Source organism: Nyctereutes procyonoides, unplaced genomic scaffold (assembly GCF_905146905.1).
Source record: "Nyctereutes procyonoides isolate TBG_1078 unplaced genomic scaffold, NYPRO_anot_genome, whole genome shotgun sequence".
Taxonomy (NCBI): Eukaryota; Metazoa; Chordata; class Mammalia; order Carnivora; family Canidae; genus Nyctereutes; species Nyctereutes procyonoides.
The window spans coordinates 18784715-18809506 of NW_026575047.1; the positions used below are offsets into that span (position 1 = coordinate 18784715).

The following is a 24792-nucleotide window of genomic DNA, read 5'->3' on the forward strand; positions in this document are numbered from 1 at the left end:
TTTCTTAGTGGGGGGAAAAAAGCTATGAATCTGCTTGGAGAGAAAAAGTTTGATTAATGACTCAAGGTCCCTTCAAGCCCTATGATTCTAGGATTGAAATAATCTTGTGACCACTAAGGTATTTAAATTATTCTCAACAAATTCAAAATGACCCTGGGAAAGTCCACATGCAAGCCTCTATCCCACACCCTAATCACCTATCCTGAACTATCAACCATTGCAGCTCTGAATACCTATTTTACAACCAATCTCAGCATTATTAGCCTCTTGACCAAACTCTTCCACTCTAGAACATGTGGGACCAGCAACCTACCCAATATCCTCAACCTCTACTCAGTATTTCCTCCACCATCTTGCCTTCATTGAGTCCCCTAAGAACTTCACTTTGCCTAAAGTCCTCTCAAGCAGCAGCACTTGGGTGGCTCAGTCGGTTCAGCATCTGCCTTTTGGCTCAGGTAATGATCTCAGGGTCCTGGGATTGAGCCCCACATTGAGCTCCCTGCTCAGCAAGGAGTCTACTTCTCCCTCTCCTTCACCTCCTCCCCCAGTTGTGCATGTTCTCTCTCTCAAATAAATAAAATCTTAAAAAAAAAAAAAAGTCCTCTCAGGAGCTTGCTGAGTCTTACAGTCTTTCTTACACCACATGCAAGAGGCAGGGCTGACATCCTCCTCTAGCCCCCTACACAACCCCGCAGCCCTGTAAGGTTCATCCTCATCCCTTCTTTATTAGGGGAACTACTAATCTCCATTTGTGATCTGAATCCTCTCCTCTCTACCTTCTCAGAAATCTTCTATTACATTTGATTATCCTCTTTTTGGTATACCTTCTATCTCCCTTTCTGGTGGATCCAGACCTATCAGCAAAAAGCTCTGGTTTTATGACTACCATATTCCTCAAAACTGAGCCCCTCCAGGGTTATTGGTTACTTAAGGGAAATTTGTTCTAATAGTATCAAGCAGTAATTCATACTATAAATAAAAATCCCTAAATCACAAAGATGGTGACTAAGGCTTTTCTGTTAATTTTTTTTTTTAAGATTTTATTTTTTTAAATAATCTCTACACTCAATGTGGGGCTTGACCTCACAACGCTGAGACCAAGAGTCACAGTCCACTGACTGAGCCAACCAGGGACCCCTCTTCATTTTTAATTATAAATTCTCTACTGCTATGAACATAGTAAATACATGCACGGACCCAGGGACCAGAGGCCCTAACAAAACAGCATGCCCTCTTAGCACTCATACCTTTGGTATTTCTTTGGAGCCCAGGGCTTTGGGGCCTTCTCGATTTAAGTAGCTTCGATAAGCTTGATAATTTGTGCGTCTCTTCTCAGAATCTTCAGGACTTATAGACTTTGGGGAGAGGGGGGGAAATTGAATAAAGTCATGCAAATTCATGTAAAATTCAAAATACGTATCAATAAATACACATTAAGTCACTTCTGTGTTTGGTCCTGAAATTAACATTTTTAGCTAAGCTACACAGTACTCCCCAGTATAGATAAGCCTGGCTTATAAACATCCCTGTATCAGCTCTTCTCAAGCCTTTTGACTCTCTAAAGGCACATATGCAAGGGCAGATTAGGTACATAAGCCAAGCTGCTAGCCCCAAGAGAAGAAACAAAAAAAAGTACATTTCAAAAATTCATGTGAATTTCAAGTTCTTTTCCATAATATAACCATGTGTATTTTAATGAAAAAATTAATTCCCCTTCCCCCCCCAGGTATACTTGATCACACAAGAAGAGATCTCATGTTATCCTATACCCTTGCACACCCCTAAAGCAACATAAATGGCCCTATACCTCTGAGTATATGAGTACTACAGGCTGACGATTGAGGGCTTCATATACACAGCAGGTTCAAACAACAGGCAAGCTTTACTCCAAAAAGTAGACACATTCTATATGCCACCACCACCTCCTTTCTAGGTTGAATGTCTCCTACTCTGTTTCTCTCATATAGACCTCTGGGTCTATCTCAGAAAACCGTGGGGAAACTTTTCAAACTATATATCCCTGGACTCACTCCAAGTTTCTGATTCAGAGATACGGGATATGGCTAGGGCATGTGTATTTGGGGGAAAACCACCCTAGATAATTCTGATTTCAGAACCACTACGAAAAAGGTCTCTTGTTTTTTCTACTTCACATTTCATATTCTTTCAACTTATAAGCCAGCTCAAATCCCTTTGAGAATAAAAATATTACTTTTATACAAATAAATTATTTTAATCAATAAAATAAGTAAGCTGCTTTGGTTAGAAGCTAAGTAAGCCATTAGAAGCTGCTAGACTCTAATCCTACTGTTTTAACAGTGGTTCTCAAACGCTGGTGGGCATTCATAACCATCTGAGCTTATTAAAATACACCTATTCAGACTACAGAGTCATATATTTAATAAGCTTCAAAGGAGAATCCAAGGCATACCAAAATGGGAAAATTATTCATTTATAGCATTGATTCTATAAAAAACATAATTATGATTTATAAACCACTTATAAAGTAACTTTGAAGCACATCCATTTATGAAGTCAAAATTATTTAACCAGGGTAGACTGAATTTATTAAATGCTTTCAAATGCTAAAATAAAAGTTCTAAGTCATTTCTATTCTAACTTTGAAAAATAAGGTGAAGAATAAAGCAACATTTAAAGATTTCTTCTACTTTAATAAAAATAGACTTGCCTCTACAAAATGAACATGTTTAGTGTGCCTGAAGAAAAACATTCATCTACCAGATAAGCATTTAGTGAAAAAGAATCTGAAACCAAATGTTAATTGTTCCCTCAAGCATATTTATGAGCAATGGCCACAAACAAAAGCATCTAGAAATCACCATTTCACTATTCTGCACTAAAAAAAACAGTGATAAGCAGTTAAAACGGACAATATTCTACTTTTAACTCGAAGTGCATTATGAGGCTTGAAGGAACAGTGGTTTCTCATTATGAATCTAACGTGGGTCCAAACAGAGATCTTAAGAAATCATTCAATTCTCAAATATATATAAAAACAAAAATTTTGAAAACTATTCTGCATTATTTCATTGTTTTTTGCCTTTCCAAATGATTTCATGATCTCAATGCTGTTATACAAGAGCAAAATGGGGTACATTCAGGACAAATTCAAATGATTTTAATAATAACAAAAACATAGCACTTATTATGTACCAGGCACTGTTCCAAAATTCCAATACTAACTCAGGTACTATTATTACCCCTATTTTACAAATGAGGAAACCAAAGCAGAGAGAAGTAACACATCTGCTCAATGGCAGGGCTATATGATCTGAAAATGGCTCCAGATTCCGTGCTCAAAAGCCACCATGTTATTATAATGCTGTTTTGTTATGTTTTGTTTTTCACCTCAGAGGAACTGAATTAAAAGTTGGCTCTGCTACTTACTAGCTGGATGATCTTGGAAAAGTTCCTTAACTCTTTCATCAGCCTGTTTCCTCATCATTAAAAACTGAATAATAAAAGTCATGTTACAGGGTTGTTGTTAAGATTAAATGAGATATCGTATGTATTACTGCAATATCTAATACAGTTTAACACTCAATAAATATTGGCTAATTTAGCTACATTAATAAGCTATATTCTGCAAGAGCATCTAAGTCAGATAGCTTAAAAGTACTACCATGACTTATAAAGCTAAAAGTAAACTTGAAAACAGTCAAACCCAAGCCAACACATAGCCCCCAAATGATAAACTTCTAGAAAATTTCTACCTCTTTTTTAGCTGGAGAACTTTTGGGTTTCTTAGGAGTCTTTGTCTGTCCTTTTAATTCAACAGCATTTTTTCTTTTTGAAGTCATAGGCTCTGTTTCTTTATAAGAACTCTCTCCTTTTTTTTTCAAAAGGGCCAACTTGGAACTGGCTTTTGGAGAAGTTTCTATTTTGTGAGGTGATGACTTCAAATGTTGCTGAGATCCTATCAAACTTTCACATTTAGTTTGCTTCTTAGGACTACAGTTCTTCCTGCCATCTGAAAATTGTTCTGTTTTTACTAGAAAGAAAGAAAAGAATATGACTGTTGTTTTGGGAAAAAAATGATACTCCAAATCAAGACCTTTTTTTTCATTTTTCAATGAAATAATCTTAGTAGCACACAATATGGTGATCTCTTAAGATTGGAGTTCTTGGGCAGCCCGGGTGGCTCAGCGGTTTAGCGCCGCCTTCGGCCCAGGGCGTCATACTGGAGACCCGGGATCAAGTCCCGCGTTGGGCTCCCTGCATGGAGCCTGCTTCTCCCTCTGCCTGTGTCTCTGCCCCTCTCTCTCTCTCTCTCTCTCTCTCTCTCTCTCTCTCTCTCTTTCTCTGTATCTCTCATGAATAAATAAATAAAATATTTTTTAAAAAGAAAATCTTAAAGATTTTAGTTCTTTATACAGAACATTTATTTTTAAAACTTACACATTTGTACATTTTTGTATAACCAGTTCAAATTAAAGGATCTGTCTTTTTAAATATAAAGGACTCATGGGGCACCTGGGTGGCTCAGTCAGTTAAGCACTGGACTCTTGGGTTTCTGCTCAGGTCAGGATCTCAGGGTTGTAAGATCCAGCCCTGTGCTGGGCTCTACACTGGATGTGGAGTCTGCTTAAGATTCTATCCCTCCCTCTGCCCCTCCCTCCTCAAAATAAAATAAATGAATGAATGAACCTCAAAATAAATGAATGAATGAACCTCAAAATAAAATAAATGAATGAATGAATGACTCATTACTTCAAATGATATCATACACATCTAAGGCCATGGCCTTTATTCCACAGATAAACTTCAATGACCTGAAACTTACACAGAGAAAACTTACTGAGTAGAATGTCACATAAAAATTCTGTGTTTGTAGGGGCACCTGTGTGGCTCAGTCAGTTAAGCATCCAGCTCTCGGTTTTAGTTCAGGTCATGATCTCAGGGCCATGAAATTAAGCCTTGTGTCAGACTCTCTGCTCAGCACAGAGTCAGCTTGAGACTTTCTCCCTCACCCCTCCACCCCCCTTCCCTTCCCCTGCTCACCACCTACAAACACACACACACACACACACACACACACACACACACACTCTCTCTCTCTCTCTCTCTCAAATAAGTTTTTGAAGATTTTATTTATTCATGAGACAGAGAGAGAGAGAGAGAGAGAGAGAGAGAGAGAGAGGGGAAGAGACATAGCAGAGAGAGAAGCAGGCTCCATGCAGGGAGCCCAATGTGGGACTCGATCCCAGGACTCCAGGATCACACCCTGAGCTGAAGACAAATGCTTCATCACTGAGCCACCCAGGCGTCCCAATAAATAAATATTTCTTAAAAATGTCTGTATTTGTAATATAGTCTGAAAGCCCAAAATTCTGTAATTTCAAGGCTATATAAATGAATTTACTTATAGGAGTAAGACCATCTATACTAGCAGATGCTTAGATTATCAGGACCAGTAAAAAATAAAACCTACAGACAATCAGCAGGAAAGATTCTGATGACATGGACAACTACAAGTCAACTCTATGAGCTTGAAACATCTTTGCCATCTATGCTGAAGCCTACATGTTGCAATGCACTTGGAAATTAACATTAACATGAAACCAAGAACTGAAACACATTTTTTACAACAATCATAGACCGGCATTCAACAACAGCTAATATCCAAATATAGCTTTCAAAGTATCTAAGAACATGTTTCAATATTCCTATGAAATAATGTCTACCTAACAATACAAGGCAATTACTGAATAGAATGTTTAAACGGTTTATCATGAATTTTCTTCTGTAAAGGTAAATAAATGTTCTAGCTTACTTTTCTCTGTTAGTATTACCTTTATGAGGAGATTTATGTTTTCCTGCTTTACTTAAATTGGCTTGGACAGATGAAAACGTTTCTCGCTCCTCTGGGTCCTTCCAAGCCTAAGAAAATTTAAAGTGTCAAATGTGACAAATAATGGGAAAACTACTATCACAAAGTATGTTGTTAAGATTGACCAAAGTTTTAATTTAATTAAGTTTTAATTCTAAGGGCCACATTCCAAAGCAGGAAGACAATATAATAAATTCTCATTCATTCATCCATAAAGTTTCTGGGAAAAATGAAGCATTTTTTTCTTAATTTTAACTTTACAGATAAGGAAACTGATGAAAAGTTATAAAAAAAATACATCTATAAAAATTATCACAGTTGTTCCCAACTTGTGAGAATGGAAGACTTGCTTCTGTTTCTTTCATCTCAATTCTTAAATTGTTAGTATTATGCAGTTAAAAACTAAAATCCAAACCCAAAAGACTAAATTTAAAAAACAATCTAAAGCTCAAAAGAAGACAGACACTTTCTCAAGAGAGGGAAAAAAAAAAATTTTCTCCAGTGCTCCTTCAAAACTACATTTTACAAAGAGGTTACAAACTGGGATGCATAACACAGTATTTTTTTGAATAATTATAATTTTAAGAAAATAAAAATAAAAAAATAATTATAACTTGAATGCATTTAGGGGGAGTAAGGGTTTTCAAACGACAAAGTCCCTCCATTCCTTATTGTCTTATATCCACCCACTATAAATCTTTTAAAATAGGTATTAATATTCACAATATTAACAGAATGTGGTTCCTTGGAAACAAGGCTAATTTTTTGGAGATCAGGTGCTTTAAAAAAACAGATTCTTTTAAAGACTCCCAAAAATAAACTCATTATTATTGGAGGCTGTCCTAACACAGATATTAAAATTGCTAATTAGAATTAGCAAAAATGTGTTCCAAAAAGAAGAAACCAGTAATTAGCATTAAAGTTATTAAACTTTGGGCAGCCTGGGTGACTCAGCAGTTAAGCGCCACCTTCAGCCCAAGGCGTGATCCTGGAGACCCAGGATCGAGTCCCATGTCAGGCTCCCTGTGTGGAGCCTGCTTCTCCCTCTGCCTGAGTCTCTGCCTCTCTCTCTCTCTCTCTCTCTCTCTCTCTCTGTGTGTGTGACTCATGAATAAATAAATAAAATCTTTAAAAAATAATAAATAAAGTTATTAAACTTTAAATTTCCTTAAGAACCTTTGTGTTATTCTTTAAACAAGCACATTAAGAGCTCATTTGTGACAGAGAGTAAGTACAAGCTAAAATTCATTGTACTGGGATCCCTGGGTGGCGCAGCGGTTTGGCGCCTGCCTTTGGCCCAGGGCGCGATCCTGGAGACCCGGGATCGAATCCCACGTCGGGCTCCCGGTGCATGGAGCCTGCTTCTCCCTCTGCCTGTGTCTCTGCCTCTCTCTCTTTCTCACTGTGTGCCTATCATAAATAAATAAAAATTAAAAATAAAATAAAATAAAATAAAATAAAATAAAATAAAATAAAATAAAATAAAATAAAATAAAATAAAATAAAATAAAATAAAATTCATTGTACTGTTAAGAAAGATTCTGGTTGGCTTTGGATCAATCAACCTTCCTTTTAGAGCAAGAATAAGTTTCTCAATGAGCTTCCCCAAAAACATCGTTAAAAATTAAAATAATTTAGCTTCTTTCTAGAAGAGTTATTCATGGTTGTTATCTCCAGAGCCTAGAATACACAGGTTTGAAAGGGAACACTGATCTGCAATATATACTCAGAGTACAAACAATCTGGTGATACGCCACCTTTTTGGTCTTGGGCTCTTCATCCAACATAGCTAATGTTCTGGCAAACTCTTCATCTTCATGCAGTTGTCTCTCCAACTGTAAAAAGTATCAAGAGAGTAAGCTTTTTTCTTTTTATAAATAAAAGTTTTTAAATGTTTGAGTCATGATACTTAGAAGAAACTGGAAAAAACATTTTCCACAAAGTATGACATTCTTCCACTTAATAGTTCAGTATCACAGATTGCTTCATTAAGTCAAATTAGATTTCAGAACACTTATTTTTAGTTTTACAGGTGAAACAGACAAATTGTGCATATTTTTAAATCACATTTCTCACTTATAATGTTCAAAGTCTATAGTTTTTCTTAAGAGTCCCAATACAACACTTATAGATCTCTTATTTCTATTTATTTTGAACTCTACAAAGAACTCTGAAAAGAATCTCATCCTAATAGAAAAACAATAGTCTGAAGGGCACAAAAAAGAGTAAATCTAAGAAATAAAGAAAATTATGTAATTTCCTTGCACACAATATAATCATCAAATCTCCATTTTCAGTTACTAATTCAAATATATCTGTTCTGACTTGAGAATTTAAGCCACTATATCACAGAAGTTTTCCTAACATGCTAATATAACACACAGATATTCTAATTACTTTGTTATTATTCCTAGTATTTTCATTTGCAGCAAAATGGAGGTTTTCCAGAAAAGAAGGTGTAGCAGTAGAATATACTTCTCATTTATAAACTCACTGGTATTAGGCCCCCTGATAAAACAGCTTAATGTAACATCAAATAAAAGCCTACTTATTTTATTCAAACAAAGGAAAGAATGTTCAAATCACCCAATCGAAAAGAAAAGGTTTGGAAATTGGCATATACCTGATGAGAACACAGTAACCAAGCCTTTTCTTGTTTTTTAATAAAATAATCTTGAGCTACACAGAACCATAAGCAAGCCAGACAGATGCACATCATTACATTCTCTGTTGCCTAATATTTACTTACCATATCTGAACTACACATCTAAGTACTAAAAAAAAATATATGAAAAATCTTCATCATTGAAAGGTCCTTCAAACTCTAAACCTCCAAGTGCCCTGCAAGGATTTCTGGTTGAAACTCTTATCATTTTCCCAAAATTTCACACTATGTAGTATACGTTAGTAAAGAGAATTTGAGAAGCCAGAACAGAAGAAATGTAAATACTCCCACTAGAAATTCATTATTGGTAATTATGGCATCCTTTGATCAAAAGTCCTGATTTTAATACAATGTTTAGCACAGGTAGTATTTAACATATTAACTTGTTAGATATTAGACACACAATTTATTAAATGTATAAACAAATAGGTAAAAGTGAGAGAAAAAAAGTCTTGGAAAGGTAATTAGAAAAGACATCACAGTGTTTTGTTTTGTTTTTTTTTAAAAGACATCAGTTATTAAAGACCCTCAAAGTCCATCATCAGAGTAATAAATTACTCAAACAAGATTCTAAAAGAATGTGACAGAAATGGGAAAACATGGTTTTATGATACAAAGTACCACAGCAAGTTTGGAAAGGGTGGGACAGACCTCCAGTATACGGGACAGATAAGAAGTCATATCCTTAAAATCACAGTTTTACCTAAACCATTTGACCTTCAGTCATATGGATACCTGTTTATGGTTTATGTAACTCAGTGTAATCAAATAAGATGGAAAAGATTTTGAAAACACAAACTCCAAACTGCCAAAGTATTTCATAAAACTGGAATACTGTTCTCTCACAGTATTTAATAAGAGCCTTTTCTACACCAAGCACTAAAATAAGCACTGAAGTGCTTAACAAAAGTTAAGCAAAACATAAACAGCCCTGGTGGGTGGAGCTTAGAACCTACATATAGGAAGACACATAAATACTAATTATAAGAAGTGTTTAAAAGTAGCTACAATGGGGTACAACACAGTATATAAGAGGGGTTTCTGATATAGTTTAGGAAGTATGAGAAAGTGACACTTAAGCTAATAGCAAGGGGGTTCAAGCATTAGGTATCAAGGTCTGGAGCCTCTGACGGAGACAAACACTGCTCTTAGAAATCCTTTCTTCTTTTGGCTTCCAGAAAATACCAAGCTTTCCTCAAACTCCTACTTCACTAGCCATTTTCTTAAATCTCCGTCATTGGATCATCTTCCTCTTCCTGACCTCTACATATTAATAGTACCCTAGAGTTCAATCCTGAGACTTCTTTTCTGTTTATATACTCTCATCCAGTTACACAGGTTTCAAATACCATTCAAATGCTAATGACCCCCAAACATACATCTTTGGTTTAGACCTCCCCGCTCCCCAGCTCCAGATTCCTCTATAGAAACACCTACTCCACATCTCCACTGGAAATCTATTAGACATCTCAAACTTAACATGTCCAAAACAGAATTCTCTTCTTTGTACCAGTGTTTCTCTTAATAAATGGTATCATCATTGATCCAGTTGCTCAAGCCAAAAAACACGGAGTCCTCTTTTCATCTTCTCTTTCCCTTATACCTCACACCCAATCTGTCAACAACTGGAAGGTTGCACCTTCAAAGCACATACAGATTATGACCACTCCTCATTACCCCTTCCATTATCACCCAGGTACAAGGCAACATCTTCTCTCACTTATCCAACCATAGTAGTCTCCAAACTAATCTGCTTTTGATCTTGCCAGACCATGGTTTATTAACCTCCCAGTAGCCAGAATAATTTTCTTTTAAGATCCATCAAATTGTGTCCACTTCTGTGTTCAACCATTCCAATGGCCTCTCATCTCACAAAAACTAGAATCCAAAACCCTTACCATTGCAAGTCCTCTTGGTAGGTTACAGAGACTTGTCATGACTTACAAGATTTCCAAATTCATCAAATCAAATGTTTCTACCTTAAGAAAAGCACTCGCAGTTCTGTTTAGAGGAAATCTTCCTCTAGGCAGTCAGACTGTCATTTCATTTTGTTCCCCAATGTCACTTCCTCAGAGGGGTCTTTCCAACCCCTCTATTTAAAATGGAACACTCATAACCCCACTAATCACCCCTAAAACTATCTATACCTTCACTTTTCTTCACAGTAGTTATGATGACCTGACTTTTTTCTTTTTTTTCTTTTTCTTTTTGTTTTTACTGTAGTATCCTTAACACCTAAGCTAGAACTGTGCCACATATTCAGTAAGGGATCATAAATATTTGTTGAGTGAATGTAACAGGTGTACTGCCCAAGAGAGCACTCTGAACTAGAACAGATTTAGGGATCATCAGCATATATACAGTATTTAGAGCCACAGGAGTGGATGAAATTACCCATAGTGAAAAGAAAAAGGATATGACCAAATTAAATTATTTTAACTATACTAAATACAGTTTCTATTCAAAGAAATCTAATAATAAATCTTTAACCATCCCTTGCTCTTATTTATCTTTTACATAAAATTAAATTTTTATAAATTATATTTTAACTCATTTTACACATAATTCTTACAATGAGAGTCAATCCAAAATTAAACTAGGACAGTCCAAACTGTTTGCCTAAGTAGACTAAATAGCAAGATACAACATCAAGTTGTTAATGATACGTAAATGAAATGCCAATACCTCTGCATCCTCATCAAGTTGCAATTGCTTGGCAATGGCTTCATCATTTAATCTGGAATCATCTGCATTTTGTGAAGGCTATTTCAAAGAAAATCAAGTAAGATCAGCATAAACCTTAAGTTAAAATTAAGGTGGGTTTTTTTTGTTTTGTTTTTTTTTACTGTAGCTAATTAAATACACCAGTGAGAGATAAGTTTATGTTATAAAATAGTCTCACTGCACACCAGCCAGAAGATTATGTTCACAGCTACTCCCTACCATATCCAATTTCCTAATGAGCAAATATCCTATAAACAGATGGTTCTCAGTTAATTCTATTGAAGTGTTCAAAAGTAGTACCCTGCAAAAAACCTATAAACATATAGTCTTCAGAATAATCCAGAGCATTGGGAAACCAATGTGTGTGTGTAAATGGTTACATTTGTCCGATAGAGGCACTAATGAAATCAATATACACACACCATTTGGCAGGGCTGAATTCAGAAGATTACTTTCACTTTTATTTATCTGTATTTGTTTCTTAAATGTCCAGAAAAAAATAAATCCAACAGCAGCCAAAGTAGAAAGGTCAAAAATATAACAGGTAAGTCCTATTTATAAGTTATATACTTATGACCTCATTTGGGAATAAGCTTACTGTCCAATTCTGTCTGGCTGAGGTCAATGATACCATGAATTTGCATTCTGAGTATTTAAATTGTAAGAGTTACAATTTATTCTTATGATTTAACTTATCTTTTCCCAATTTCAAATATAAAAAAATTAAATGTGCAATATTTTAACTTCCTCACCCTCTAAAATGATGGCAATATGGTTTATCCATTATCACAGAAAAACAATTATCATTAATAAAAACACAGACCTATTTATAACATCCAAATTTCTCTTATTAAAAACAGTGAATGTGTACAAACCCTGAATATTCTTGCTTGCATGTAGAACACTCACCTCTTTTCTTTTGCTTGCTACCATCTTCTTATCTGATCTTTGGACACTCCCAGTTCCAAAATAATCAAGCACTGACGTGGGGGTAAGTTTTATTGGTGATAAAGGTTTATTCTTGGTCTTAGTGTTTTCTTCATTCTTTTTCATGTTTGATGTCCCAAGATAACTATGTGTAGATCCTCCATTCTCTTTTGATTTAGAAGCTGCCTTCTTACACATAAAGTCATCTTCTTCATCTTAAATGGAATATAACCAAATATTATAAAACATCGATTCTAATTTTATAAAGCAACCACTTCCATCAGCTTTACAGAAAGCACACCAGAGCTAGAGAATGCTGATTTATTTTCTTCCTATCTCTTGAATTCAATACTTATCCTCACTTTTACCAATGCCACACATGTAATAAACAATTCCCGCCAATTACCACCCAGAGCACACAAATATATTTACTCATGTATTCAACAATATTTACAGAGCACCCATTATGTACCAACACTAAGGATTTAACAATGAATAAAAAAGACAAAATCCCTGACCTCATGAAGCTTGGGGTCTAGAAAAGGAAAAGATATAGAAGTAAACAAATATATGCTGTCAAGTTATAACCGCTATAAAGAAAAAGTAAAACAGGATCAAAGAATTAAAGAGCAATGGGGGATGCTCTTTCAGTTATGGTTGTCAGGGAAAGCCTCTCTGATAAGCAATGAAGTAACCTCAGGCAATGAAAAGGGCAAGTGCAGAAAACTTCAAGTGAGTGTGCTTGGAGTTTACTGTGACTGCAGCGCAAAGGGCTATAGCACTGGAGTTAAGGTGAGAGAGGTAGGAGTCAAATCACGTGGGATTTTCCAGGTCATGCAAAGAATGTTAGGTTCTATTTTAGAATAAGAATCCACTGAAAAATTTTCAGCAATCAGTGATCAAACTTAAGTCCTGTCCTTTGGAGAACACACCGTCAAGGGGCAAAAGCGAATGCAGGAAGACCATGTTGAAAGCTACTGCTGTTACAGAAGAAATGCTGACGCCTTGGACTAGGTGGTATTTGCAGAGGTGGCAAGAAGCTGTCAGAGTCTAGCTATTTATGAAGTGGGCTGTCTAGCAATATCTAAGCCTTCACTTAAGACTTTAAGCACTTTGTTACATTTTATCTTTCTAAAAAGTTTCCATTAAACATCTGGTTTTAAAAGTCTTTCTAAGCTTTCTAGTCTTTCTAGTCTAACTTGGATACAACAGTGTACCTCAAAAGGGCCTCAAAAAATTTTGTTTGGCTCTGTGATTCACAAGATAAAAAGCTCTTTGTGTTGGCCTAAGACAAAAGACATCCAATAAAAAGAAAAATCTAGGCACTTGTGAAGACTGGGTCACTAGGGGTGGTGGGGACCACTTCATAAATTTGGTGTGCAAGGCCACATATGAGTGAGTCACTTCCTCTCAAATAGTCCTCCGTTCAGCCAAGAGCATTTGCCAGGTACTGTGCTATTCCTACGTGGTTGCCATCTCAAAGAGGAAAATACCTAAGATATGTAAAAATCAAAAAGGACTGTGTCTTACTTTCCAATTACTAAGTTAAAATGAAACTATGAACTCTACAAACTAGAAACCCTTCCAGGTTTCTGATTACTAAATATAAAAAGTAATCCACCACTTGAAGCAAATTCATCACAAATGAATTGTTCACTACAATTCCCAGAAATTTACACCCCAGGCTACCCTCCAAGGGCCTGCAATAATCATGGGTAAATTTGTAAGATGACTCCATACTCCTTGCCACCAACAACTGGACCAGGAGTGGGCACTTGGATCACAATGGGGGCCAATCTTACCCTTGATCAGTTTGCTGAACATGTTTAAACTAAGGTACTAAAGATTCATTCTTGCATTCAGTGAGATGTGACAATGGCCTAACAAATGCCATTTTGCTTAAAGTAGGCTTTTTACAATAAGCAGGTTTTAACCTGCAACCAAAAGATTTTAATTAAAGCATACTTGTTTTATCTTCAACTACAGTCAATCCACCTTCAAGCTTAAAATAAAAATTCATTCGTAAATTTTTCTAAGCACATCCACGGCTTGATATACTTACCAGATTTCAGTATAACTATTGTTAACAAGAGTCAGCCAGCAGATTTCAGTAACTGATGTATCTGTTCTCCCTGCCTGATAATCGATCCTTCTTTGCCCCTGCCAGATGTGGGAAAAGGTGTCGGATTCTGATGGTTTTGCAAAGGAGAGGTGACATTATCACCATTCCACTTAAGTACACCAACCATAAAAATCACCTGTAATGTATTATTAGTTCTAATATAAACACTGATTATGAAAACATGTAAGCCAGTAAGAATTTCCAGAAAGCAATTTGGCAAAATATATGCAGAGCCTTAAAGATGTTCATAACCTTTAGCCCAGTAATTCCTGGAGATAATCAGAGGTACTGACAAATATTTGTATACACGAACATTTATTAGCACACTATTAGGAACATGAAAAATGTAAGCAACAGAAATAATCAAAACTGGGGAAGAGCTATATAAATTGTGGTCTAGCCATACAACGGATCCATGCAGTCATTAAAAATTAATCTCGAGTTTCAAAGCTCAAAAATATTATGGGAACAGTAAAATTAAGCTGGCAAAAAAACAAAAATGCATCACTCTTTTCCTTTAGGTTAGCCTTACCATTATAGGTATAAATGTCACCCCTAAAAGGGGGGTCTTCTTTTTCACGAGCCTTCTCTACTAGAGATCTCTTTGTAACAGTGGAGGGTAATAGAGCCTTTCTCTGAATTTTTGGTTTAGAATACACAAATTCAAACTTAACAATGTCTTCAAGCTATAGATCCAAAAGATGTACTATACCCCAAACACAGACATAATTTTATAAGCATTTTCATAATTTAAGTAAAAATGGAATTACACACGAATTTTCAAAAAAATATGGAAGTGTTCTGCATAAAATTTCAACTGTGTTTATATTGTACTAAGCTAAAACTACATACAAGGCCCCTTTTACTCTGCTAACCACAAAATAAATAGCTCTTCAGGCCCCTTGGAAAGTAGAAGCAATTTGAGTGAAATACAGCTATGAAAAGAGAAAAGACTGGCTTCCTTGATTTGACACTTACATAGTACTCCATGATTTATGCACTTCCCCATACTCCTTACAGTGACTGGGAAAACTAACAACAAAAAAGTAAACTCATGATCCTAAGCATTAAGGTTATTTCTTATAAATACAGAGGGTTTCATTAAGGAGAATATAGAAAAATATGGTGTTCTATAAAGTCGCAGATATATCTGAAAGCATTTGGTCATCTTGCCTTGACAAAACCAGAAAACCTGAAGAAATCAAGAGTCCTACTGTCTGTACTATGACTTCTAAACTGGCTGTCTTAAAAATCCTTTAGTCCTTAATATTTCAAAGGCTATATACCAATACGTTATGGAAAAAGAAGGCAAAAGAGGCCAAAGGTGAGAACAATGCTTGCCGAAGACAGTCATTTAACAGAAGCTGCTGTCACCATCCTCACATAAAATAAATATTTTACGATCCTAAAGTGTAGAAATGAAACATTCCAAATAAAGTTATGATTATTTTTCTTTTTTAAACATTTGTTCTTATTTTTTAATAAGCCTAAATTTGTTCTTGCACCTTCAGAAGCCAAAGGCAACTTGTGTTCCCTTCTCCGCAGAAACTTATAATACAATAATGATAAATAGATCTAAGTCCAATTTCTCAGACCTAGTTGAAAATCATGGGCAATTGAACACTTAGAATCTCCCTCCAGGATATCTGTCTCCTTATAAAAACACCATTTATTTTTATTTATATACAACATAACCTCAAATGTGGTAACAATCACCAAATAAACGAGCATTATCCAACATACAGCAGAGGAATTGCCTGGGAAAGAAGATTGCTTTGCCACTCTGAGTTAGAGACATTCATTTATTTAGAAAAGATAACAAATGAAAGAGAAAGAAAATAATGTGCAGGTCCATATAAAAATCTATTTACAAGCCAAAAAGGAAAAAAATCTAATTATGGAGTTCATCCTACTTAGAGTTTGGGATTCTGACGTTCATTCCTTTTGTCTGGAACACAAAAGAAACAAATTAATGGAGATCGTGCTAGAGAGATCTGGCTACAGAGATTAAAAATAATTTATTTTGCAACAACTAGTCAAAAACTAAAATAGGAATCTGAGTTCCCTTTTCCTACAAAATTCCCGAAAGGAATCTGAGAGCCTTTTCCTACAAAATTCCTTTTCAGTACTTCTTTGAGTCAAAAACCTAAACTGTCATTTTGGTTTTGGAAGTAGAGAAAGGTTCATACATATGCCAAGTCTTTAATAAGTATTTGCTAATTAAGTAGATGGAAGAGAAACTAAACATCCATCTTCACACCATTTATGTGGTGAATCAAATATTCTGTACTTTAGTATAATTAAATAAAACCTCTGAGATTGACCATTTTTACTCAAGAAAGTAAGAGAGCTCATGATTCAGTACCACTAAATCCTCTTAGAATCGAACAGAGTTCATCACATTTTTTTTAAATAAACCCATAATTTGTGAGGCCTAGTGAGGTGAGTAATGATATATAAGAGGAAAAAAAGTACCGGCTTGCGTTGTGATGTTATCCACCACATAGGTCCCAACTCCCCACCAGAGTAGGAGTAACAGTCGATGGAAAGTCACTGCCAGTTTCAATTACTAAGAAAATGTAACACAGAAGGAGAAAGTGGAACAATTTACTACTTACTTTCCCTCCCTCTCTCTCCACTGGATCTCACAGAAAAAGGAAAGTAGCGAGGGAAGTCAAGGGGAGGCTTGGACAATGGGACACAGGTACATCACACAGAGCTTCTTACAATTCTTAGGTATGAAACAGGCAGCATGGAGGAAACCTGATTGGCCATCAAGAGTAAAGAGAGTGGTTCAACAATGCCATTCCCCACTTTCATTCACATTCCACTTTCCCACATATGAGAGGAGGTAACAAAATTATCTCAGCATCAGAGCCAAGTATAAATCACTTGTATATTATTTTATTACTATTTAATTATACTTTCCTAATATAATCCTACTTCCTTGGCATTCTAGAATACAATCCTGTGTCTCTCAAAGTTTCACAAGTGCCTGACAGTAAAACACGTGTCTCAAGAACAAACAGCAGTCTGTTCATTTTCAAAGATGCTTCAGAACCTCAAAAATCATTAGATACTCTAGTGCTCCCCTATGCCACTTAATTTTTTTTTCAGATCTCATAATATGCACTTTTAAAAGAGGCCTAAAGAACAAACTATTAGGCAAAAAAGATTGTAAGAAAGCATCTAGCTCCTATAAAGATGTTTCAGTTAATGTCAATCTGTGAATAAAATTGCTAAAGCAGTAACCGTGACTTTTGACTCATCTATAAAATGGAAGAAGTGTCTAAAGGTTAAAAGCAAGAAATGGAATCCCAATTGCCAAAAAGTGAATGGCAGGTCCCCAAACACAGAACTACAGAAGAGGAAAGGTTTAGTGACAATTCTGTCCAATAATATCAAGAGCAGATTAAATGGAATATTCAACAAGAAAAGGATCACAGGAATAAACCATGCTAACCTAAGTGCTTCTTTTTGTAAGTTAAAGGACTAGCAGACGAAATGAATCTAGAAATAAGGGTTATCTGGAGTTCAACAAAACATTCACAAAATTCTCTTCTGATAGGGTAGGGCAAGGTTTCCAACCTCTACATTAACATTTTGAGCCAAATATTCCTTCTGTACGGAGCTCTCCTGCACACTGTACAATGTTTAGTAGCATCTCTAGCCTCTATCAACCAGACGCCATAACACTTGCTAGCTAATGATGACCAAAAATGTCTCTGGATCTTGCCAAAGGTTCCCTGAGAAACAAGTCACCCTTGACTGAGAAGCACTGATTCATGACAAGATGAATTACGAGATAAGTAACAGAGGTTATTAGATCCATAAGTAACTGAACAACTATTCATGAGAAATAGAAAAGCTATATCCAAGGCACTGATTAATAGATTGTGTCAATTTTGGAAAAAGTACCTTTACCTGTCTCTTAACGCTAAATAATTTTACCAATGACTTGGAAAGAAATACAAAGATATATTTATCAAATTTGTAGAAGCTATAAAATCTGATATGGAAAAACAAGTAGATGAAAGACATCCAAAGAATTACTGCATTCTTCCACAGTAAAACTCTGCAATTTTAGATTGAAAATTGCTTCCTTTCCAAAAAGAAGTTTCTAAAGGAAGCTTTCTAAATGTAAGTCATCCCTAATATTAGGAAGATGTGAAGTTCAAATGAGATGGATATGAAATATAAGCCTTATCATAAATAATGCTATTCCATTCATGAAGTCAGTAGAAGTGTTTTTGAAAAAAAATTACAGTATATAAGATGAAATTTATTTCATCATTGTGGTAGACTTCTGTCTTTCACTCTGGACACAGGTGTTTCAAATAAAGTAAAAGACTCCTATGTAGAAGATACCATAATTAAGAAAATATAAGCCATGGGGTGCTAGGTGGCTCAGTCGGTTATGCATCCGACCCTTGGGTTTCAGCTCAGGTCATGATTTCAGGGTTGTGAAATCAAGCCCCACATCCAGACTCCATGCTCAGCACGTGGTCTGTTTGAGATTCTCTCTCTCTCTCTCACTCTCTCCTCCCCAACTCCATTCATTCAAGCATGCGCTCTCTCTAAAATAAATAAATCTTTAAAAAATGTTTCCCCATCAAAAAAATATATATGAGCTACAATACTAGGTAGTATTAATCATGTAAATCTGTAAAAATTTACACACTGAATTTTTAAAATAGATTTTCTTTCTATAATAGGTTAGAAAGTAATGAATAATGCATATGAAATAGCAGATGCTTCCACATTATTCTCTTTCTAGCACACAGTACCTAAGTTTCCATGATAAATTCTTCCAAAACTTTTCACATTTACCTCAAATTTCTGTCTCTTCCAGGAAATGTTTCCTGAACCTCCAAAACAAAAGTTACCACTCCCATGCCTCAATATCCTTGGAAGATATTTTTATCACTGCTAATTTTTTCCTTAAATAATTTTTATATAAGACTTATCTTCCCAAAGAACTCTAAGCTCTGAAGACAAGACTATGCTTTTATTCTGGTATCTATTTCATAGAATATTCAGTACACTATTACGTACATACAGTGAACACATGACATTTGTTGAATAAATAAATTAGTGAGGATTTAATATTGTTAAATATTGTTAAATAAATGAATGGATCAGGATACAAAAGCCTGGAATCTAATAAAAATACAAGAGCTTCAGGGCACCTGGATGGCTAAATTGGTTAAACGTCTGACTCTTGCTTTTGGCTCAGGTCATGATCTCAGGGCCGTGAGATTAAGCCTGCATCAGTTGGGCTCTGCACTGGACACCGAGCCTGCTTGGGGTTCTCTTTCTCCTTCTCCCTCTGCTCCTCCCCCAACCCCACAGCATGTGTACACGGGTACGCATGCGCTCACTCTCTAATAAAATTTTTTAAATGTCTTTAAAAATAAAAAAGATGTAAGAGTTTCTTTCAGAAAGAAATTTAATAAAGGTAACTGTAAAGTCTCCCTTTTCTGGACCTGAAAACTGGAAAAGACGTGGCTTAATACTAGCATATGTTCAAAAAAATTTATTATTAGTGGTGCTTTGATCCATAAGATTAATAAAAGTCAAAAGGAAAAACAAAATGCTGCTGGTAGGGAATGGGAAGAACCCTCAAAGGAGCACTATGCCTAGAAGCGGAAAGTGGAAGCCCTATCTATTCTTCATAATATAGGTAGGTAAACTACATTCTTAAAATGAACCTCAAGAAATACTATTCTCTTTTAGGTAATCATAATCTTCACTGTGAATCACTCATTTATTGTAAAATATATTGTAATGAGCATAAACAGGTATGTTCACAAATCAGTAATCCAATATCCAAAATAAGAACATGAATAAAATTAAGCGCATACTATTAAATTCCACACAGAAATGTAAAAGAATGAGATAAAAATCTTTCTGTATTGAAACAAAGAGGGAGAAGCTGAGGAAGAGGCAAGGAGGGAGACAAGGAGAGGAAAAGAGGGAGAGAGGGAAAGAGCAAGTCAAAGACATTAAGTTATGAAAAAGCTACAGGAATGTCAAAATAAAATGCCACTCTAATAAATACAAAGCTGTATATACAGATACATATGTACATTTGGGTGCGTGTATATATTATTTATATAGCTACGTAAGGCAAAGGGATGGATGACAGAATGAAACATTTTCATCTGAATTGTCTCTTTTTTCAATGAGAATGTGTTACTTAGATGATTTAAAATAATATTAATCTAAATACTCATCCCCCAAAATGATAAATTTAGTTTCTTTTATAGTCTTAGTGCACAAATCAATATTAATTTATAAACAAGTATAATCAAAGAAATGTAATACACAGTTCTTAGTTTCCTCTCACTTCAGAGAAATTTTTTGTCTCAATCACTCTGGTTTCCCTGAAAACATCTAAGAAATGTTCTCTATCTTATACATAATCTATTCCTATTTGACTGGTAAGCAAAACTGTATGTCTCTAAAGATCAGCAAAAGAGAATGTGACACACACACACATCCTCAGCAGTATTTTCTGCTACTGTTTTCCAAAGCCACGGATTGCTAATATTACATGGTGAAATAGAGACCACCACATTCTCAATTTTTTTCCCATTTAACATCCCCAAAATAATTATAATTTCAAGAGCACTGTCTCTGGAATTATGTACTCAATTAAAAATACCCGTTATAAACAAATTTCAAGACAGGGAAAACCCCCATCATTTTCAACCAAACACCAGTCCCTGATGAAACTGCCTAATAAAAGGTCATCTTGGCCAAACAAAACTCAAGGTCTCTCACTTCATTAAACAGCTAAAAGTAAATATATTTACCCAGTACAACAAGTATTTGGGATTTTACCAACTTACAAGAACATTTTACTAGAGTCCGTGGTTAGCTATGAAGATGTTTATATGCTATTTTTTCCTTTCCCTGTAATTTGGAAGATTAATGTAATCAACGTGCTTTAAAAGTCAACAGAAGACAGATTTAATAAAAGTGATGATGAAAAATACATCATGAAGCTAAACAAGCTAACAAGCCTAAAGAGCTGAATGAAGTACCTGAATGTACAAAAGTACTTGAATGAAGTACATTATTTTCTCAATTAAGGTTATTTCCTATTTTTCTCATTGTTTATAAAGCCCTCTGCAACAGGAATGTGAGCTACATATGTAGTTTTAAATTTTCTCATAACCGTATTTAAAAGAAGTAAAAAGAAACAAGTAAAATTAACTTAAATGTTTGGTTTAATCCAAATAACCAAATTTAAAAAAAGTAAAGAAACAAGTGAAATTAATTTTAATAATATATTTTATTCAACCCAACATACCCAAATTATTATCATTTCAACATGTAATCAATACTAAAAAATATTAATAAGATAATTTACTTCATTTTGGTACTAATTCACTTACAAGAGTTTCAGTTTGGGCTAGTCACATTTCAAGTGTTCAAAAGCTGTAAGTAACTAGTAGTTCCCATACTGGACAGCACACATCCACAACAAGTGGGTCAAATACAATTTCTAAATTTCTGAAGTACAGTTAAAAAATCAACAGAAAGTTCTAAGTACTTAAGCCAAAACAAAATGTCTTTAGCATAGTCTTTAAAGGCAGATGTAGAGATACAACAAAATTAAAATGTAAGACTAACAGTTAATAATAATTGAGCATTTACCATATGACCCTGTTTTAAATGCTTTTCAAGAATTATCTCAATTGATCATCAAAAGGCCTCTGACACACGTACTAGTAATAAATCCATTTCACAAATGAGGAAACTAAGCCACAGGGAAGGTAAATGAAGGTTAACCCACCCAGACTGAATCAAGAGCTCATGCTCTTAAACACTACAAATACTATGCTGCAAGAAAAATACCAAACAAAAATTGGTTTATAAAAAATAAACTATAGAATAATGAACCACAAAGTGTTTCTTTTATTTTTTTTTAAGATTTTGTTCATTAGGGATCCCTGGGTGGCGCAGCAGTTTAGCGCCTGCCTTTGGCCCAGGGCGTGATCCTGGAGACCCAGGGATCGAATCCCACGTCAGGCTCCCGGTGCATGGAGCCTGCTTCTCCCTCTGCCTATGTCTCTGCCTCTCTCTCTCATTCTGTGTGACTATCATAAATAAATAAAAAAATTATTTAAAAAAAAGATTTTATTCATTAGAGAGAGAATGAGCATGAGCTAGGGGGGAGAGGCAGTCAGAGGAAGAAAAGTAGACTCCCCGCTGAGCAAGGAGCCCAAGTGGGGCTCCATCCCAGGACCCTGAGATCATGACCTGAGCCAAAGACAGCCATTTAACTGACTGAGCCATCCAGGCACCCGTTTCTTTTGTTATTAATTGGTTGTTAAAACCAAATCATTGTCATATAACCCTCTTCCACAAGAACCTCCAATCTCCAAATAAACAGTACAATTTTACGTTAGAATTTTTATTTTTAAACTATTATTACCATAAATATTCTATTTAACCTGATACTAGTAATATTTATATTTATAATGTGAATATTTCTTCATGATCCACTACTGAAAAACTATAGTTTTAGTTTAAAAAAAATAATTTTTTTAAATTATTTTAAGATGAAGCATTTTCCAGCTTATTAATTTCAAGAAGCTACACCTTTCTTAAAACTCTTTATATTTCTGATTTTATTATGGGCTGCTTTTTAACAGTTCATTCTCTTATGAAGAGGGAAAAAAAGGACTTATTTTTCTTCCCATGCACCTGTCATTTCAAGGAATAACAAAGTATGAGAAGATAAATATAGGCAAGGAAAGAACTAGCTTTTTCCTATATCTTAATTCTAAGAAAAAACAGAATACTACATAATTAATACTGAACATCCTATTAGATGGGTACATCACACTTCAAGATTTTCATCTAAAACGGGATGATGTTCACCTTCCCATATATGTGCCACCAGCAGAATGACATAAAACACTGATTATGTTCACAAAAATTTCAGATAAAATGCTGGGTATCTATTTAGAAAATAACATTTGAAAATACCCAGTCTGAAATAAACAATCCTGTGTTAGAGAAAATCTGTGATCAGAGCTTAAATCGTCTGACCCTTCTGTGTACCTAAAATCACAAGATAAGGATAGCCAACTGAACCACAGTTGAAGGCCACGGCTGTCTGCACACTAACTTTGACGTTTCCAGGCTGTCACTGGGAAGCTTGATCACACCACCTTCAGTTACATAATAAACCTATCACCATACTGTTTCTAGTATCCCTCCCACATATTCAAAACTTCACAAAGGTGGCCAGATCTCAGAGGGGGAATCTCTGAATAGAAGAGTGCATTTGCACAATGTGCCTGAACAGATATTTAGCAATAGAACAAAAAGGTTAAGGCCTGTATCATAATGAAGAAATATCTAAGCTTACCAAAAAGCTTACAGAAAATACGTTCATGTTACCTACATTGTTTTTGATCATTTGAACAACTTTATCAAATAAATGAGAACCTACAAAACTCATCTGTGGGCTTTTCCTTTTTCCTTCAGACTGCTTGTTTTTATTTGCCTCAGGCACCGGGTCTGGCCCTTCCCTACACATCATCCAGGGAAGTCTCTCCAACAAGCCTATTCAATTGGTGTTTCTGCTTTATAGAAAGTGAGGCAGACTCAAACAAGCTATTAGACAGGACACTCAGGCAGGGCTTCTGACATTCCAGACTCAGGTTCCTTCTTCAACAGGAAGGACTTTCCTTTCTGTTTTATTCCTTACTTATCAACCAGTGGTTCTACCATGAGTACCTACACACTCTCAAGTAACAGCCCATACATTTAACTAAAGCCTTATAGTTACTCGTATCTTCAAAAACCTTGACCTTTTATCTGCAAATTCCAATAATATTAAACTCTTAGAGGTGGGGACGCCTGGGTGGCTCAGTGGTTGGATGTCTGCCTTCAGCTCAGAGCATGATCCTGGATCCTGGATCGAGTCCCACATCAGGCTCCCCTTGGGGACCCTGCTTCTCCCTCTGCCTATGTCTCTGCTTCTCTCTCTGTGTCTCTCATGAATAAATAAATAAATAAAATATTAAAAATAAAATCTTAGAGGTGATATGTATAATCAATAAAGCTGTTTTTGGGAAAAAAAAAAAAAAACAAACAAAAATCAAGAGGCACCTGGCTGGCTCAGTGGGTAGAAGCATGAAATTCTTGATGTCAAGGTTGTGGGTTCAAGCCCCATGTTGGGTGCACGGATTACTTAAAAAATAATTTTCAAAAATTTTTTTAAAATAACAAAAAACACTTAAACATGCTAAAGACATTAACTCTCCAATTATCCTAATTATAGTATCATAGGTAATCCAAACACCTAATATGTAACTCATTTCTCAAAAATGTTTATAAATCACTACTGCAAACTTTTTACATCTCTCATTACTTCACTCCTAGTCAAAGCCTCAACTTCCCTAATTACAGTTTCTATACTCCATCCCACCTTGAACACTAGCAATCTAGCAATCATCCTTAAATACCATTTTCATCATT

General features: G+C 35.3%; 1 protein-coding gene across 2 annotated transcripts in view; it reads right to left on the minus strand.

Annotated features, from left to right (window-relative positions):
* The window catches only part of RFC1 (replication factor C subunit 1), a 74063-nt gene that overhangs the window by 22910 nt on the left and 26361 nt on the right, over window positions 1–24792 (minus strand). For both annotated transcript variants that reach the window (XM_055326132.1, XM_055326131.1), the window contains exons 5-10: window positions 12150–12382; window positions 11202–11279; window positions 7609–7686; window positions 5814–5901; window positions 3735–4012; window positions 1248–1355 (exon numbers count right to left, since the gene is read on the minus strand). In XM_055326132.1, the coding sequence (XP_055182107.1) occupies window positions 1248–1355; window positions 3735–4012; window positions 5814–5901; window positions 7609–7686; window positions 11202–11279; window positions 12150–12382 (863 nt within the window). The remainder of the gene's footprint in view (window positions 1–1247; window positions 1356–3734; window positions 4013–5813; window positions 5902–7608; window positions 7687–11201; window positions 11280–12149; window positions 12383–24792) is intronic.